This window comes from Megalobrama amblycephala, linkage group LG8 (genome assembly GCF_018812025.1).
Source record: "Megalobrama amblycephala isolate DHTTF-2021 linkage group LG8, ASM1881202v1, whole genome shotgun sequence".
In the NCBI taxonomy this organism is placed as follows: Eukaryota; Metazoa; Chordata; class Actinopteri; order Cypriniformes; family Xenocyprididae; genus Megalobrama; species Megalobrama amblycephala.
The window spans coordinates 20,168,139-20,187,837 of NC_063051.1; the positions used below are offsets into that span (position 1 = coordinate 20,168,139).

General features: G+C 36.3%; 1 protein-coding gene across 1 annotated transcript in view; it reads left to right on the forward strand.

Annotated features, from left to right (window-relative positions):
* The window catches only part of ghrhrb (growth hormone releasing hormone receptor b), a 40,418-nt gene that overhangs the window by 16,476 nt on the left and 4,243 nt on the right, over positions 1-19,699 (forward strand). The window contains exons 3-9 of the mRNA XM_048199963.1: positions 6,648-6,755; positions 14,286-14,386; positions 16,775-16,872; positions 16,997-17,129; positions 17,831-17,984; positions 19,162-19,222; positions 19,370-19,439. Coding sequence (XP_048055920.1) covers positions 6,648-6,755; positions 14,286-14,386; positions 16,775-16,872; positions 16,997-17,129; positions 17,831-17,984; positions 19,162-19,222; positions 19,370-19,439 — 725 coding nt within the window. The remainder of the gene's footprint in view (positions 1-6,647; positions 6,756-14,285; positions 14,387-16,774; positions 16,873-16,996; positions 17,130-17,830; positions 17,985-19,161; positions 19,223-19,369; positions 19,440-19,699) is intronic.

The following is a 19,699-nucleotide window of genomic DNA, read 5'->3' on the forward strand; positions in this document are numbered from 1 at the left end:
TTATTTTTCACTGTCTCAAAAGTTAAAATGTATTGACAAACAAATACATTAAACAAAATATAGACCACATTGAGTTGACATATCACATAACTTTATTAACACAGAAACTCCAACACAGGATATTTAAAGGGGGGGTGCAATGCTATTTCATGCATTCTGACTTATTTACACTGTTGAAGAGTTGGATTTTCATGCTAAACATGGCCAAAGTTTCAAAACACGAGTTGGACGTGTGACTGAGTATTTCTGTGCCAAATGACTACTTCTGATTTCGGTACAGGTTTCAGAGAGTTTTTTTCTAGTATGGCCCTTTATCACGTAATAAAGGGCAGAATTCCTTGTATAGGCACTTCTCCCTGATAAGCGTGCGCACACACATCACCCAGAACAAGAGCAAGAGCACACCCATCAACGTGTTTCGTTCATGATACAGAAGCCGAGAGATTTTTCAACAATGGCTGTGTCCCAATTCAGGGGCTGCACCCTTTGAAGGCTGCACCCATCATCGAGGCAGTCTCATTTAAGAAAAATAACCCCTAGATTGCAACATAAGAAAGAAATTACAGTATTTTACACCTCACAATGAATATCAGTCAATTTTATTACAGTTACTTTTCTTAAATATGATATCCTTGATGAAGTATTCAGCCTTCAAATGTGACCTCTGGAGGACGCAGCCTCCGAAATGAGACGCAGCTCCTGTCACCAAAGGAGTGTGTTTTTGGTTGTGAGGGAAAGATGACATTTTTCAGCTTCCCAAAGAACCCAGCGTTTAGGGAACAGAGGATGACGTTTATTTTTCCAGGGCAGCAACAGAGTTGTGCACGTATGTTTGTTTGTTCCCGGGATTTCGGTGATGAATACTTTATAAACAAGTCCCAGTTCGGCGCTGGATTTGCAGATCACGGGTGGTGAGTAAAGCTGCATCAGATGTCTGTGTTTTGTTGGCAATCGGTGCGCAAGTGCATAATAATGTAAACAACACGAATGTTTTTGTTCCTTTTTTTTATTTATAATGATGTCACAGCTAGCATGCGATCTCTACACAGAAGCTGCACGCGCTCATGACTCTTTAGCTCCGCCCACGGCACTGACGGCAGGCACGCCTCCAGGATCTCTGTTTTTTTCCGGAAAGACTCGGTTTAGCGTGTCTATCTTTTATAAACATGACAAAACTAAAGACTTTTTGGAGATATGAAGGATGCAGAAACTGTGTGTGATACTCCCCCTTTAATGAAAATACTTTATTTAAATAAAGGAAAACACTGAATACATTCAAGAAGTTCTCTGAATGTAGAGTGAACTCCTTCAGAGAGAAAAATAAAATAGAAAGACCTGCACTTTGAAAGTATTTTGTTATAAAATATCAAAAATCATTCTGCTGATTGATGTAACAGCTAATGATTGGTTCAGTGATCTGTTGTAGCATATTTCTCCAAATATCCCATGCTTCTCCTTGATTTATCATTCATGTTTGAATACACTTACACTTTCGTGACTTTGCAGAAGGCCATGTTCATTGCTAATATCATTCTTTCAAGCTTTTAAAGACAAGAATACTTGATGATTTGAGTGAAGGTAATATGAGAGTTCAGCAGAAATGCCATATTTCATAAGGACCAATACAGTATATTGCAGATTTAGAGTGCACTCACATTTATCCTTGAGATTATGTTGATTTGTAGCTCTGTTACACAACTAAGTTTGATTGAGTTCCAATAATGCATCCAATCTGTACATGTTGGAGTTTTAGTAGGGCTGGACGATTAATCGAAAAGTAATCGAAACCGAAATTCAGAACCTCTAACCGACGTAATTTTCCCATGTCGGTTATTTCGGTTTTTTAATCCTGTTAATACTTCCCCCTTAAAAACATAACTGCGTGTGTAGCCACGTGACTCCGCCCCGTCCAGTCAGTGGCATAAAAGCAAAACACGGAGGTGAACGCCGGTTCAACACATAGTGATGGCGCGCGAGCGGTGAGCCTTGCGTCTTGCGTCTTCAGTCTTCACTAAACTTTGTCAGTTGTATTTGTTTTATGGTTTGGACATTCAAGCGATTAGACGATCGGATGTGTATTATTATATTGAGCTACCGCGCTCGCAGTCTATGATATATACAAACATCTATGCCGCGCTCGCGCAGCTGCATGTGGCACGAACACTCATACAAACAGCTGCGCAAAACGTGAAGATCGCGCGCACACAGAGGAACGCAGAAACTTGTTGTCAGCGCTGTCCTGTGATTTATCACTAAAATAGCTTAGAAACTCAAAAGTTATAGCATCTATTTTTTCTACTTTTGAAGGAACTATTTACAACCCACAGCTTCACAATTAATAGAGAGACGGTATGACTAATTCACACACGCAATCACTACTACTGGTACTGTGCTAATTTATCTTTATCTGATTTACAACGAGCAAAAACCTGTAAGAAATGTTACAAACCATAGATAAAATAACTGCTGATAGTGAGCTATGATGTCAGATCACTCTTTCAACAGGAAAAAAAATATCCCACCTTAATAGTCAATCATAGGCTATTTACAGTGCAAACCTTGTCAGTGAAAAAAAAAAATCAGAAATAAAATAATCGTTCATTAATCGTAATCGAGGTAAAATGCTCAATTAATCGAGGTTTTGATTTTAGGCCATAATCGTCCAGCCCTAAGTTTTAGATATACATTATAGATACCCAGAACCTTCTATAACAGCAGAATCCATATTAAAGGGTGTTTTTTGTTTGTTTTGTTTTTGTTTTTTTATAAAGGTCTTCATATATTTAACAATCATCTTACAACTGTACTCAAAAAGTCTATGTACAATTTTCATATTTCATAAATCATATTTGATAAATCTCTACTTGTCCTGGCAACACAGGCAGTCAGATGGCCTGCCCATAAAAAATAAATGTGTAGCTTTTTTCAGTGGTGCTTTGATAATACTTACATTTAATGAGGTGGCATCAGGCCTTCAAAGTCTTTCTCATTCCTGTGGGGGCCAGCCCAAGATTCCATAAATGTCTGTGTATGCCAGAGAGTTTCACACTCATTCTCCTATACTTTCCCAGCTCTCACTATGATGTACAGTCTTATCTCTCTCTCTCTCTTAAATATTTCTCCATTACTTCAAAGGATGTTGTTGGCTGGCTGATGTCAGGTGTTGTTATGGACTGATTGTGATCTTTTTTTTCTTGAATGTGATCAGTGAATAAATTATTTTAATAACGGTAAGACATTTTTACTCTATAACAGTTTTCCAGATTAATTTATATTATCTGGAAGCAACAGTTTTTATTGAGCTTGAATCTGTTTTCCAATGAAATGCCTCTCATGTCAGCAGGTGTACAGTAGGTCAGTGTTATTTTAGTATTCATATACTATTATAGTACATATTTAAATTAGCTTTTATTTTTATATTTTCATTTTATGTTTTAGTAACTTTGTGATACTAACTTTGTGATACTTATTTTTTTAAATATTTCTATTTAGATTTAGTTTATTATGTTTATAATTTCAATATTAGTGATTTTATTTTATTTTGTTTCAATTCATTACTTTTTTTTTTTTTTTTTTTTTTTTAGTTTTAGTTTTAGTTAGTACATGCACACGTACACCAGTGTTGTTATTGAGTATATAGATCTACGAGCAGTGGAAATAAGATCCGTGGCTTAGACATGGCAGTCATATTTATGACCAAATATGATCCCTGTGGCTCTCATTATGCTCAAAGTCTTCTTCGTTCATTCAGCTTCGGTTTCCACTGTTCTTAGATTCCTCAGACAGATGCTCACCCGTGAACAGTGGAGATGCTTATCTAACCCTTTTTATAAATTCTATGCGAGAGAGTGTCTATGCTCTATGTCTGTATGTCTGTCTAACGGGGAACATTCTTACAGTTCTGGAAAGGTTATTTATACATAATTCATGGGACTTTTTTGGACATTCATTTAATGTTTTTTAAATGTTATATTTGTTTCTGAATTTTCAGAGAACATTCAAAAGTAACGCTCCCATTGTCATATTTAGTTTATAGACTTCTGTTTCAAGGACTCTTATTTTGATTTTCATTTCGCTCTTTGGTTCCTGTGTTCTTAGGGTACATTTACACGACTCACAACGTTACATGGAGATGATAACGGTATCGTTTTCAAAAACTTGCACTTTGAAACTGATTTTCAGAAGTTTGCATTTTCAGGCCCTCAAAATGGCATTGTCGTATAAATGTACGGACAAAACTCATAAGACGTTTTCAGTTGAAAATGGTGTTGTGTAAATGCCTGTGTGTGTATGTGTTTAGTTCCTGTTTTGTCATATGTGCTCATTTGTTGCTATAGTTACCATTTTAGTTCACCTGTGTCTTATTTAGTTGCTTGTTTATACCATATATCAGAGATGGGCACTCGAGTTAGAGACTCGGACTCGAGTCGCATTTTAACAGACTTCAGACTCTGACTCGGACTCGACCTGAAATGACTTCAGACCTGACTCGACTCGGCACAAAAGACTCTGAATATTTTAAAAACGACTCAAGTCTTTTACCCATAACTACTGATATAATAAATAAAGAATTTGTGTTGTGTTTAAATGGTTTTATAATATCTGCGTCACATATATTTCCTTACGTGTCGTGGTAGATTGGACTCTTGCCATAGAATTTGATTACGTATGTCCGTGCGCATAAACTCGCATAAAATAATAAGAGTCCTATGCAACATTACTAGAGCCACCGTACCATATGTTCTTTCGTTTGGGTTTATTATCACGTCAGATCAGCTAGACGCACAGAATATTGGAAAACAATTAATGACACCGGAACAACATCATCAAATTTTATGAGACATCGCATCCACAAACATTAACTCACAAAACTAGCTATTACTCTGTGGTGTAGCTGCATGGCTCATTTGAATTGCCAGCCTGGTAAAATATGAACAAAAAAAATCTAGCCTTAAAACCTAGCACTACGTTTTATCAAATCTTCGTATTATTTGCAGCTTTTCTATTTCTTAGTTTCTTCTTCTGTGTGTCCATAAGAGAGGGAGATAGAGATGTTACTTAAAGCTCATATTTTAATGTATCACATTCAGCATGTGTAGAGTTTTCAATTGACATTCTTAAACATTCCGAGGTTTGATATTTTCTGATAATGACTGTTGTCAATAACAACGAAGCTGTATAACAAACTGCTGTATAACAAACTGTAGGCGTTTCTCAATGTCAAGGAAGGATCCAAGGAAGCCAGAATTCCGAGGATGCTATGTCATCGACATCCGTCGAAGGACTGTTCCAATGTCGAGGATCCTCGGAATTTCAAACAAGGACTGAGTCCTTCGTTCGAAAAATATCCCATATACAGGAAAGGATGCATATGTGTAGCCTTCGTGCTCTTCGCGCTCTAAAATCACCCACAATCCTATGTGCGCAGCTTTGCGATCTTGTTCAAAAAAAAAAAAAAAAAAATGTTGGACGTTAGCGGGCAATATGCTTTCAAACGTAAGTATATTTACGTTACCAAACATTTGTTATAACTGTAGTAAATATGTCAGATAAATAAAGTTTAACTTTTAAATGCCAGTACAAATTACTACCATATTGATATTATAAATTATACAAATACAAATTACGTTATTAATGGCTAACTGAACCGGACCGTCCTTTAAAAATTGTTAGCTTGGTTGCCGTCACCGGCATTTCTTTTACCTTTTCACTGACCGACGTAATGATGCAATGACGTGCACTTGCTAGTCTGTTCCATTTACGTGTTCTCCGAATGCTAAAGAGGAGCCTCGCCTAGCCTCTGAAGGAAGTGACTTGGAAGGACCAGTCCTGCCAAGGAAGTATCCTTGACATTGAGAAACGCCTCGTGACTCACAGGCGCCATCTTGTGTCCGTTTAGCGACTGTATTGAAAATGACTACTCGTTGCCAGGACAACTGTTTTGTACATTGTAATGGATTATAAAGCAACAAACTGGATGTACATTATCCCTTACATCATAGGACCTTAATTTTAAATAAAACAGATTATAGAAAGATCATATAATTTTGTCTATATATTACAAATAGGATAAAACATAGGATTTGATTATGAGATTTTTTTTTTTTTTTTTTTTGAATGATTCGAGACTCGACTCGGACTCGTGACAAAAGACTCCAGACTTGACTCAGACTCCAGTGATAAAGACTTCAGACTTGACTCGGACTCCAGATAAAACACTCGTGAACATCTCTGCCATATATAGCCCTCTGTTCTTTGAGTTGTCGGTTGTCTGTGCGCTAGCTGTTTCATTTACTTTGACTTTTTGGATTATCATCTTCAAGTGTAATATTCTTGCACCCACAAGGTTAGCCAAATGATAAAATGGAATGTTCTCTTAATGTTTGTATAATCATTAACCAAGATTTTTTTTTTTTTTTTTTTTTTTTAACGTTTAAAAAAACTGGACGTTTTGAACATTCAGAGAATATTCGGAAATAATGTTTTCATAACTTAATGGTAGCAAAACGTTCTTAAATGTTTTTTTTTTGTCCATTCATCTTCCTCATAATTACAAAAATATCTCCCAGAACACCATTTTGAGATTACTATGTTTTGAAAATATTTGATGTATCTGCTTCTTAGTTATTCATTGTTGTGTATCTCAGGATGTAGTACCAACTGGGATGAACTCTGGTGCTGGTACAGGGCAGAAGTTGGACAGGTAGTCAACGTTTCCTGTTCCGAAGTGTCTCAGCTGTTTGCACCCAATCATGGTAAGCTACTCTTATCCTCTTTTATTATTATTTAGTATGGCTGTTACCAAATGTCAATGAGAAACACAATGTTAGATGAACAAAGTTAATTTTTAAGACTGAATGTCATTTTAAACCACTGCCAAAAATCATGCACGTTTCATGCCAGATCATACCCTTTTGGTTGGTCTCTTGCGTGCACTCAAGCACGGCAAACAGTCTTTACTGACACATCAACCCAGGGCAATAAAAGTGACAAGGCAAACGTACACAGAGAAACATCATGAGTGCTCTGTAAATTCATAGCTAGAGCTCTGAATATCCGGATATCATAAACTCTGTTAATAGTTGCTTAGGGACACCGAGTGTATTTGTTTTCACGGGTTGAGTAGATTGCAGTTATTTCTCAATATGTCTTAGCAACATGTGAGCAAGAAAATTGTACTCATGATGGACTTTAAGTGTTGTCAAAATTGGTACCAATTTTTTACACATTACAATTCTTAACTTGTTTCATTCAGGAGGACATTATCAGTCACAAGATGACAAATGTTTCCCATCCTGAACTCAAAACGTTACACAATCACCACCGATCTAAAGATATTTGATGGTTAATGTAAGTTATGAGAAGAGGGATTTTGGGTCAATGAGGTTTGGTGGGCAGGGATACCCAGAGGACAATAAGGTTAACTTTTGTAATCTTATTTTGTTGCCTCTGTAATGACACACTAAAAAAAGTGGAATGACTGTCATTTATTTATGATCTAATAGAAAATCAAGGTTTCCAGTTTAAATCTGTTTTGTTCAGTTTGACTAAAAGCAAATAACACTCCCAATTGAAAATAATAAATGAAACAAATAAATATTCGTTTGAAGTTGTCTTTATATTAAATAAACTAAATTAAAAAGTCATATTATAGTTAATTTAGCTTTTGTTTTTATGGTGAAATGAAGTTGTAAAAAATAAACTATTAACCATTTGACGCACACGATCACACCGGTGTGATCAGTCTTGGCTGGTCCCTGGAGCGAACGACCACACTGGTGTGATTAGAACGTTCAGTGTGTCACGTGATCAACCGCTAAATTCAAATGTGATTGCCTGCTTTGGCTGGCGCTAAACCAAGATGCTCTCAGCGCTTGTCAGATATCACAAATATGCAGTGTTTTCAACCACATAATGCTTATTTTAATTTAAATATACATAAGTACTAAAAAAACAATACATTTAGAGTATGTAAAATACACACTGATGTCTATGAAAGCAGCAATAATCCTTTCCATTATAATAGATGACGTGTTTTATTCATATCAGATACACATAGTGTAAGTGACTGTAAAGTTTACTCTATTCTTCTCCCAGTTCACGGCAACTTACTTTCATGCATTTTAAGGGAAGTGGATGAATAAAAGCACAGTCACACAGCGGAACTGTGGCAATGATGCATTGCCATGGAAACAATAAAGTGACACGTTCTAAATAACAGTCACCTTGACAAACTCACGCTGGGGGCTCAACCAGAATATTTTAAACTTATGTTTGAAAGGGTTAAGTAATAGGGCTGGGACAATACGTGGATTCTCGATTTGCGATACAATGATTCTGGATTGATTCTGATATTTTCTCTCTAAATGATTCTGAGCTTAGTTGTAACAACAAATGGCGCGCTCTGCTAGTTTTTAACCGCACACTCAAATGCTCACGAAGAAGAGTGCTGGACAGCGATCGTGTTCGGCTGAGTCATGTAAGTGGTTAAAGCGTTTGTGTTTTGGGAAAAGTGGGAGACTTGATAGTGTTTACTGTTCAGTTTTGCTGGGATTTAGATCAGCTTCAACTACACTGGATACATAAAGAATATGTCTTTGATGCTTTCCTTAAGGACCAGACTTAGCATTTAGCATGCTAATTTCTGCTATTGCTCAATAACACTTACAATTCAGTTCTGTGCATGCCTTGTGCAGAAGAACATTGCTTTTGTTCTCAAGCTATTATAAGATGTGTCAGAATGGTTTTCGCAGGAAATTGTGTACATATGTACACGCGTGACGTATGTACACAATTTCCCGCGAAAACCATTCCGACACATCTTATAATAGGCTATCATAGTGAATCATGGTAAGACCAAACACTTTTTGTTTTGTTAAGTTTTATTATAGGGCTGGGACAATACTATCCATGCATCACGATTTGTGGGTAATTTCTGATAATTTCCAAATGCATCGTAAATCGATTCTGAGCTTAGCTGAGCAGATGGCGATCTAGGCTATTTTTTTAACCGCATGCTCAAATGCTCACGAAGAAGACCGCTCGTGCGTTCTACTGAGTCTGGCAATGTATTTGCACCTCAGAATGCTTTTATGACGCAAGATTAATGTAAACCGCCCAAATGCAAACACCCTTGTAATTCACTTCAACCTTTTCGAACTTTATGAAAGATTATTTTATAGAAGGTTCAAGTAGTGTGTGTAAGGAATTGGAAGGAAGCAGAGTATGTCTGTTTCTAAAGCACGCTGTGCCATCTGCTATTGAAAACTAAGCTCAAAATCGATTCAAGAGAGAATTGCGATACATATATCCGAATCATTTCTCGATTTGTGATGCATTGATGTATTGTCCTAGCCCTTTTTATTACATGGTGAACCTTTACAATCAAAATGTAAGGTTTAAACCAAACCATAAGGAAAAACTAATACATTTGGCTATAACAAATTAGAGTATTTTTCAGTGCACCATAGGAAATGGGAGATGCACATTGGCACTGAAAAACATTTAAAAATCATGAACCCAGAAAAACTACTCCAGGGCTTCTGAGAAATCGATGTAGAGGCTAAAAAAAATCAACACACTCATGACACAACGGCTATCTGCATCATGCCGTTTTTCCATCCCCCCACACACCTCTGTGAATACATAAGTACACAATGGACCTGAAGATATCTACAGTGCTCTGCTCCAAATTTTGCTGAAAATGTGCCAAGGAAATAATAAAAATATTAAAAATCAAAGAGGGTTAAAGCAGGCATTATAGCAGTAGCTTTTAGCACTGGTTGTTCCATCTCTTCAATCCCCCTAGGCCAGTGCCTGACATCTCCACCACAGAAAGCAGCAGCGGTCAGGTCCTCACTACTCTGTCTTCCCCCACTGTGGCTTCAGGGAGAGAGACTTGCAGTACATGGTGAACTCTGCTTTATGGTAATGCTAGAAACAGCGGGTGGAAATAAATCCCATTGGAAAGCTAGCACTGAACCACCCACTTAGCAGGCCTTCAGAATGGCCAAGATAAGTGTAGGTGAGGAGACAGAAGGTTATAGGTTAGCTGTAATGTCAAGTCTTACGGAGTTAACTGAGGCTTAGTCTAAATGAAGTGCATCATGCAAATGCATACAGAAATATGAGCTTATTTTTAGGCTATTTTATTCATTTTCTATATTTTCTATCGATCCTCGTTAATCTTTTCTTTTTTTTCTTGCAAACATTTTTAAATGGACAGCTCACCCAAAAAAATAATCATGCCGTCTATGATGTATATGATTTTCTTTCTTCAGATAAATACAAACAAAGATTTTATCTATGAGTCCGTATAATGCCGTTTAATGTCTGCTGCTGCTTCCATATGTTTGGAAAAATCACACAGCAAGCAACAACCCCGATGGATGAATCAATGTCTTTTGAAGCATAATGATTGGTGTTTGTAGGAAAGCGTTCATGTTGTGATGTGAATGCAAGGTGAAGTTCATGTGAGAAGTAGTGGTCCTTTGTTCTTCTGCATTACATTAGCGCAATGCGCTTATCACGTGTCACAACGTCCTTCTCATGAGTGCTCATATGACAGAGGACTGTACGTAGTGATTTATAGTTTAATATAGTATATATTTATATTTTAAAGCAAGAAGATGAAGTTTATTTCTTCAAAATGGGAGAAATGTCTTGCAGGGCAGTTGGTCCATATTATAGTAGTGTCATATCCTTAATTTAGGATCTTTCATAATTACTTGATGAAATAAATGCAAATTCTATAAAATATTCTCTATAGATTAATTCAGTTTACAATTAGAATGCTTAGCAACACAACTAATTAAATTACTTGCTGGCCAAAGTTTTAGGCCGAATGTTTTCTGAATAAATGAGCAAAAAACAAAATGTGTTTCGATTATTCCTGCTCTCTTCTACTATGTAAAAAAACATGTCTTATTCTTTTCAAATGTGCCCTGAGTCCAAATGTGATCAGCATTGTTTGATTTAACCTTGTGGGCAACAGTAAATCAATATTGCATTTGTTTGACATTTTTCCAACTTGCGTAGCTGGCACGAGGCATGGAGATGATTACATTATAACAGAATATTCATTTTTGGGTTATTTTAAGGTGCACTCTGTAATTGCCCTCTCATTAAAAAGTCTTATTTTTAAAGAAATAAATAGCATTTTTGAAAAATGTTTAAGAGCATGTATGCTCACAAATCAGTAATCACCCCATATTTGCTGATGAGTTGAGATTGCATGACCAATACATTTTTCACTTCTCTCAGTAACCTCTCTGTAATTGGACACTGCACTCACTGAATAAATGAATCATGGATGACTGGGCATTTCTACAACTTAAACAATGACATAACCTCCTTGTTCACAAGGACTCAGTGTAATCAGATTTATATGGTTGACCAGGTTTTTACTGTATGTGTGTCCTAGTGGCAGGTGGCCTCACTACTTCAAGTCCTATTTTAAAGGGGACCTATTATGCCCCTTTTTACAAGATGTAATATCACCAAAGTCTCTGGTGTCCCCATATTGTTTCTGTGAAGTTTTGCCCCTATTTGGGTCTGAGCAATAACATGCTGTTTTCGTGTGTGTACCTTTAAATGCAAATCATCTGCTGCTCCCTGTCTCCCTTCAAGAAGAGGGCAGAGCCTTTACAGCTTGTGCTTCGGATACTCCGGTAACAGTGTCTCAGGTTACGCATGTAACCATGGTTCCCTGAGAGGGGAACGAGACGTTGCATCCAATGACAACACTTTGGGGAATGCCTCTGTGTGACTCTGTCTGAAGCATGTGTGCAACTAGCCCAACTTGATTGGTGCTGCGTCACCTCTTGACTTGTGATGGCGTAAGGCGGAAGCTACAAAGGGAAGCCTGCAATACAGCAGTGTCAGCTTCTGATAGGCTGAAGCAATCTGCTCCCAGGCATGCAGGAAGTATGGCAAAGGGACGCAGCACTTCGTTCCCCTCTCAGGGAACATCTAGGTTACTAATGTAACCCCATTCCCTGAAGGAGAGAACGGAGACGTTACGTCGGACTGACATCATGGGGTCTCACCTGGGAGCCCAATCACCTCCAAGAGGTAACAAAACAAGCCAATGAACACAGGGCAGTGAGATTTCCATGTCGAGTCACACCTACCTGTACCTATGGGTATAAATAGGACTGGCATTACTCACTTCATTCATGCTTTGCTGAGGAGCCGAGACAGAATCCCGGCCATTCAGCTGTGTTTCAGGGCTGTGGTAGGGACATAACGTCTCCATTCCCTCTTTCAGGGAACAGGGATTACATTAGTAACCTAAACGTTCCCATTCAGTCAGACTGACTTCATGGAGTCCCTATAGAATGTGCCATAGCTACTGAACTGTTTTGATTTTTTGGAGATGCAGATGCTGGCAAGCTATGGAGTGCTTCTTCACAACTGCTCTCACAAATGCCGTAACCTACCCAGCACCCCAAGTAAGCCAGAGGTAAAGTCCTCCATGCTGAAAGGGATGGAAGGGACAGGATTTACTGTGGGGGCGGTCGAAGCTGCTGTTCCTACCCCAGAGATGAGTCCTGTTCTGAATCTGAATCACCTCAGAGAACAGTTCAAGTGACGCAGATCTATAATGTGACGCAAACCTTGCCCCTACTGTGATTTCACATTAGATGGAAGTCTGGAACAGAGCATTTTCAGACCCTGCTTCTGATTTATGGAGATTATAAAAAAAAAAAAAAAAAAAAAAGGAGTAGGTGGATTTTTACCATCATAGGCTGGTTGTTTGCACACACTGTGGACATGTATCAGTGTTCAAACACCATGTAAAAGTAATTCTTTTCTTTAATACTCTGAACACCGCTTGATAGTCCAATCAAAAGTCAAAAAAATTCCTCATGTTAGAGTATTTTGCAATCAGAGAGAGAACATCTGATTCTCAGTAATCCTCAATGCTCAAATGGATCATTTTGCTTAAATTGACTATCTCACACCGAGAATGATAGAAAAGAAGAGAGCATTCGTCTTTGGAGCACATGATTAACTCCCTTGGCACACAGTGTATTAGGGTTTGAGTGGGCTTTAGAACCCAGAAGCTGTAATGTGCAGTAACAAGGTTCTCAAGAGAAAGAGGTCTTTGCTGCTTACATTGAACCCTATTTGCTTTTCTGAACAATCAAATAGGTGCTTCCTTACTGATTTGGGTTTAAGTGCTTTAGTCAAAGAGAGTGCTGTTTTTCAGTGATGATATTCAGTCAGACCAATAACACAACTGTGAATGTGATGTTGTTTTTTGTAAAAACAATATATTAAGTAATATTTAGTAGCTTACATGTTGGTATATTTTACATAATAGGCCTAATACAGTTAGTTCTCCATAAACCGAAACGGTACCAAACAGTAGTTAGGTTTTGTTCCTAAACAAATAAGCGTTTTTGAATTAATCGTTTATGTGAATGATTTGTTGACTCATTAAAAAAAGACAACCACTTGTTTTGTTGCTGAATGAATTGTTTTGAATGAATCGTTTCAGTTAATAACTCAATAATGACTAAATCATAAAGGCCTGCAGAAAGAGTCTAAAACCTACTGCCTTCTAATTTTTTCTTATTTTATCTTTTCCTTTTTTACTTGTTTTTCTTAATGCATATTTAAAAAAAAAAAAAAAAAAAACTCTATAGCACATTTCATTTAAATTTCAGGGACAAAGTTATCACAGCTGTATTGTTGATTCTAATTGCAGTTTCAAATACTGATTTTGTAGCTGTCTATTTTACTTTGTCTCCATAGCCTTCGGGGATAATCTCATCTCTTTTTACTGTGACGTGTGTGTCATACAGTAAACCCCATGCTGGAGCAAGCTGATAAAAATTGTGTATAAACCTGACTGGTTTGAGAAATTCATCTGAGTTCTCAATCCACACATCTATATATGATCAAATATAACAAAAGGTATAAGCAAACTAATAAAAACATAATCCCTTTATTGTCAAATGCTACAGCGAAGGACCTGTGGATTACTGTAGCATAGACAGTGTCATCCTGGTATTTAAGGTTATTTGAGTTGAGCTTATACAGTAGCTTCATAGAACATTTCATATAATGTGGGTTAAAATCTAGGACAAATGAAACATCTGTTTTGATTTTGTGAATAATTCCACTGAAAAGTACTAGGTGTATCTGTCACAGGGAATATTATGAGCAGCTGTTATTATTTGGAGTTTTATCAGTTTCTTTTTGCCAAATGATGTATTAAGATGTTGCCTATACAGTGTTACAAGCTGATCATTATGTTTAACATTATTTTAATGCAGGTTTCATACTTAGGAATTGCACCAAGAATGGCTGGACAGATATCTACCCATCCTATGGGAATGCTTGTGAGATTGTGGAGGACGTGGAATCAGAAACAGAGGTGAAAACTTACTCATTTAATTCAATGTGTTACTTGCCATTTCTTTGTAATTGTTTGTGAAATTTACTATCAATTTCTGAGTGAAAATGATTTCTATACCAATTTTTCTTTTTCAGTGTTAGACATCCTCAAAGAATCTTCCCCATAACCATTCTGTATTTGTACTTGTTAAAGTACTTGTTAAAGTAGAAATACAAAACAAATGCTGTGATCTTATTGCTCCAAAAAGTGGGGCTTCTGGGTTTTGGTTTGCTCAAGTTTTCCATCAAATGTAGTTATATACAGTATGTAGTTATTTTTACCCTAATTTCAGTTGGTGTTCACTGGCACGGAAGCAAGCAGGGGCATTGTTACGTTTCCAAGATCCTGTCCTGGATTTTTCGCTTCTTATTTGCATAACGTTGAGTGTTTCTTAGCTTTTAAAACATTGTCTAAAAGGGGCTTTGCACTGTCATGGCTTCACATTCTTCCACGAAAGCATTTACGCAGCTCCCATAGAGAATTGAGAAAACGCCCGTTCACCTGGCACCATACATGGACACGTTCAGTCAAGCTTATTTGTTGAGCAACTTGAAAGACTACTTTGCTTTTGTTAAAGAGTTGATGGGATCGAATTAAAAATGATTTACTCACCTCGAAGCATAAATATCCCCTCTTCTGCCTGGCAATTCCTTTATATTATCTCTTTCTCTTTTTGAAATGGTAATGAGAATAGAGACACTACTTTGAATAAAACAGATGAGAGTGTTCCTAATGTGAACAAACCAATTAACGGTTGTTGAATTAGTCCGATAAGAACATAATACTCTCTCTCTCCTGAGTGCTAAATTTAATCTCTACTACTTTAACTCTATATTCATAATGACTTTCAGCTGTGCCTGCATCAGGGGAAGTAGCAATGGGGTTATAGATGCACCTGAAGTATAATTAGTTGCATATGCTCTAATCCCAGAACAAGCTGACCTGCTTTTAATATTGGCTTTGTCTCAAGACTTAAAAAATGCAGGATTCAGAGGTAGGAATGTTTGCATATCATCTTGTCTATTAAGATGCCTTTATCTGTTTTTGAATTTTGAAGACAGCATTATAAGCATTTCCCCAGCGAACAAAAATGTGTTTCCTATTATTAACATTCCTATTAAGTTATAAAACATTATTTCTGAATGTTCTCTCAACATTCAAAACATCCAGCCCCGGTTTCACAGACAAGGCTTAAGCTAGCCCCGGACTAAAATGCAATGTTTGAGCCATTTGAACTGAAAGTAACTTGCACTGACATACCTTAAAATATGTCAGAGCCTTTGTTTTGTCTCAAGATGCTCACCAGTAATGTGTTTTTCCAGGGTACGTTTATAAAAGCTACTTAAATACCCTAATTAAACTAAGGTCTAATCCTGGCTTAGGCTAAGCCCTGTCTCTGAAACCGGGCCCCATTTTTTTAAAAATGTTTTAAAAATTTCATTTTATCATTTTGTATTATAGGAACGTTACTATTTAATGTTCTTTGAATGTTCTGAAACTTTAGTTAAATGTCCAACTAAAACATAACTAAAACTAAAACCATAATGTTTTTGTGTTAATGTTTTTAGAACATTATATAAGAGCAGATAACTGAAAGAAAGCTCAATTAATGTTAATGGAAGAATGTTTGCTCATAACTTTGAGAGAACCTTCCAAGAACACTAGCCAAAGTTCTGGGAATGTTCTTTGTTAGCTGGGCCTTTTCTGTCTAAGATATCCCACAATCTTCTGCTTGCAGTTCACAGGTTGGTAACAATAAAAATGGCCTCTGATGGAGTGCTACATTTATTCATAAGTTTCCATTTTTCCATGAATATGTTTAAATAATTTAAAATAATATATTTGACTTTTTATATATATTCTTTTTTCAACATAACTATTTATATTTGATTGGCAGCTGCGTTGAGGTTGTGGCATAAATAACAAACAACAGAAGAAATGAAGAAATGTTATTATTTTATCATTAATTTTTAATTCATTTTGCTGCACACTATCATTGGTTGAATATAACATCTATTATAAGTATATTTCAGACCTTATGGTGAGACTCTTCTCCATTCACCCTCATACCCTCTATGATTCATGGAAATCTACATGTTTAGAATTATTAAAATTGAATTGAAATTATTAAAATGTAATTTTCAAATTGTCACATTCAGTACAGTGGGACAGTATATGTAAGAATAGATTTTCCGAACAATCTACACTGAAATCTGTTCTACTTGTGTTCCAATAATAAAGTCAGATAACAACAAATATTAGCTTTGTTGTTAAAAATATGTTGATGTGCACCAATCAAATTGAAAAGACTTTTTCATAATTTTATAATTGTTCTTTTTATGTTTTATTTTTTCCCTTGTATTCCAGACCACATATTACTCCACTTTCAGGCAGGTGTACACTGCGGGCTACGCTACCTCTCTGATTTCCCTCATCTCCGCCATCTTTGTGTTTACAGCCTTCAGGTACTGTAAGAATCCTCACTAAACTCATGTAACCTCACAAAGATCAGTAGCAGTTTTAATCAGTAAGGTTTTTGTGACAATTTGTTGAATAATCTGGCAATCAATTTTACCCTGCCCAAAACAGGAAGTTCCACTGCACCAGAAACTACATTCACATCAATCTGTTCGCCTCCTTCATCCTGCGAGCCAGTGCAATCTTCATCAAAGATGCAGTTCTCTTTGCCGACGAGAATCTGGACCACTGCTTCATGTCAACAGTGAGACTTGCCAACTGTCACGGGCTCATGCAGATTTTATATATATATATATATATATATATATATATATATATATATATATATATATATATATATATATATATATTATACGCATGAGCTACTGCATGCGATTCAACATTTCAAAGCTTATGTTCCCGTCAGCCTTGCGGTCAGTAGTGAACATATTAGGTCACAATGCATGATACTACAGCATCCATCTGGAACAGTTAAAAATGTACAAAGCTTTATGCCAGTTTCTGTCAGCATAATGACACTAACTTCACATTTTTTTGCATCCATTTTTCTGCCCGTCAGTATCAGCCGACTCATCTGTGCCTTAAAGGCACACTTTTCAAGATCTGCCTCCGCTAGAACTCAAACACCTTCTTTGAAGTATAAAAAACACTTCTTGCATAGCTAACACTTTTCTTCCCCCCAGCTCTACGATGGTATTTGTGCTGTTTCTTATCAGCACTGCTTAATTTCTCATCCCTAACATTATGCTGTGTTGAAATGTCTGAGCACTACAACAATATCATACTTTAATTTGATATTGGAGGTCTCAGAGGTCTTTATAATTTGCTACATGCTGTGGCAAATTTCTAGGGTCTTGTATCTTCTGTGGAAAGATATGTAGTCTAAGAACATAAAGTACATATTGACAGAACAATTACACTCTCTAATACTGTCTTCCTCTTCAGACCTCTTGCAAGGCAGCGGTGGCTTTCTTCCAGTTCAGTATCCTGGCTAACTACTTTTGGCTGCTGGTGGAGGGGATGTATCTACAGACTCTTCTAGCTCTAACTTTTGTCTCACAGAAGAAGTATTTCTGGTGGTACATACTTATTGGCTGGGGTAAGTGGGTACTATAGTAGGTACTTGAGAACATGTTGTTATATAATATGATTAAAAATGACTAATTTAGACTGCATTAAATTGAAAGTGACAGTAAAGACATTTTATAATGTTACAAAAGATTTCTATTTCAAATTAAATCTATTCTTTTGAACCACATATCAGAATGATTTCTGAAGGATCATGTGACACTGAAAACTGGAGTAATGGCTGCTGAAAATTGCATTAATGTGATAAATTACATTTGAAAATATATCAAAATAGAAAAATTTTAAATTTTTGTAATATTTCACAACATCACTGTTTTTACTGTATTATAATCAAATAAATACAGATTTGGCAAGCATAAGGTTCTTTTTTCAAAAACATCAAATAAAATCTTAATTCCAAACATTTGAATCGTAGTGTATATCGTTATATGTGACCCTGGACCACAAAACCAGACATAAGTTGCACGGGTATATTTGTAGCAATAACCAATGTATACAACAGTACATTGTATGGGTCAAAATTATTGATTTTTCTTTTATGCCAAAAATCATTAGGATATTAAGTAAAGATCATGTTCCATGAAGATATTTTGTAAATTTCCTACTGTAAATATATGAAATTTATTTTTGTGAGTGGATATGCATTGCTAAGGACTTCATTTGGACAACTTTAAAGGGGATTTTCTCAACATTTTGAGGGTGTTTTTTTTTTTTTTTTTTTTTTTTTTGCACCCTCAGATTCCAGATTTTCAAATAGTTGTATCTCGGCCAATGTAATTGTCCTATCTTTACAAACCATACATCAGCTTATTTATTCAGCTTTCAGATGTATAATGATGTATAAATCTAAATTTCAAAAAATTGACCCTTATGATTGGTTTTGTGGTCCAGGGTCACATATAATATTTATTTCTCAAGAATGTTTTTTTTTTTTTTTCCCTATTCTGTAGTGTAGTGTAGTTGCATGATAGTGTGGCCTTGTGTATTGTGTTCCATTGGTGACACCTGTAGGCATCAGATGGAAAAAAAAAAAAGAGACTTTTTTTTATAGGAAATTCTGATATTTTCCCAAGAAATCTCAATCACGATACGAAACCTACTCTTGATAACGTTTCAGCAGAGTAACAAACATGTTTTACAATTTGATGACATTTTGTTTATTCAATTCCTCTGTCTGTATCCTCTAGGTCTACCAACACTAATACTGACCATCTGGGTTCTAGCAAGGAATTTTTTTGATAACAGAGGGTAAGTCCAGATTGATCTAAACTCATATAGACAAACTTCACGTTTCTGACAGTAACACTAGTGTGTGATACTGATTATTTAATTTATAGTGCGCTGATTGTGAAAGTGCAGATTCCATACAGATGTACTCATAAATAATCATTGCAGGTGCTGGGATGACACAGATGTTGCTTACTTTTGGTGGATTATCAAAGGACCGATCACAGTATCTCTCCTGGTATGAGTAACCATAAAACACAGCTGATTTGATCATATATATGAGGCCACATCTGGAATACAGTGGAGAACAATACTGTATTATGAATGTATTTTTCATGTGCCATGAGCACTACACTAAAATTACATATAATATCAAAATGACACACTTTTTCTTTTGCCCTAGTCATCGTGATTTTTTTCTTGGATACAAGTATCTATTTGAACATAGCGCGTTGATGTGTACTGTATGAGCTTTTTTATTCATCTATTACACAGAGA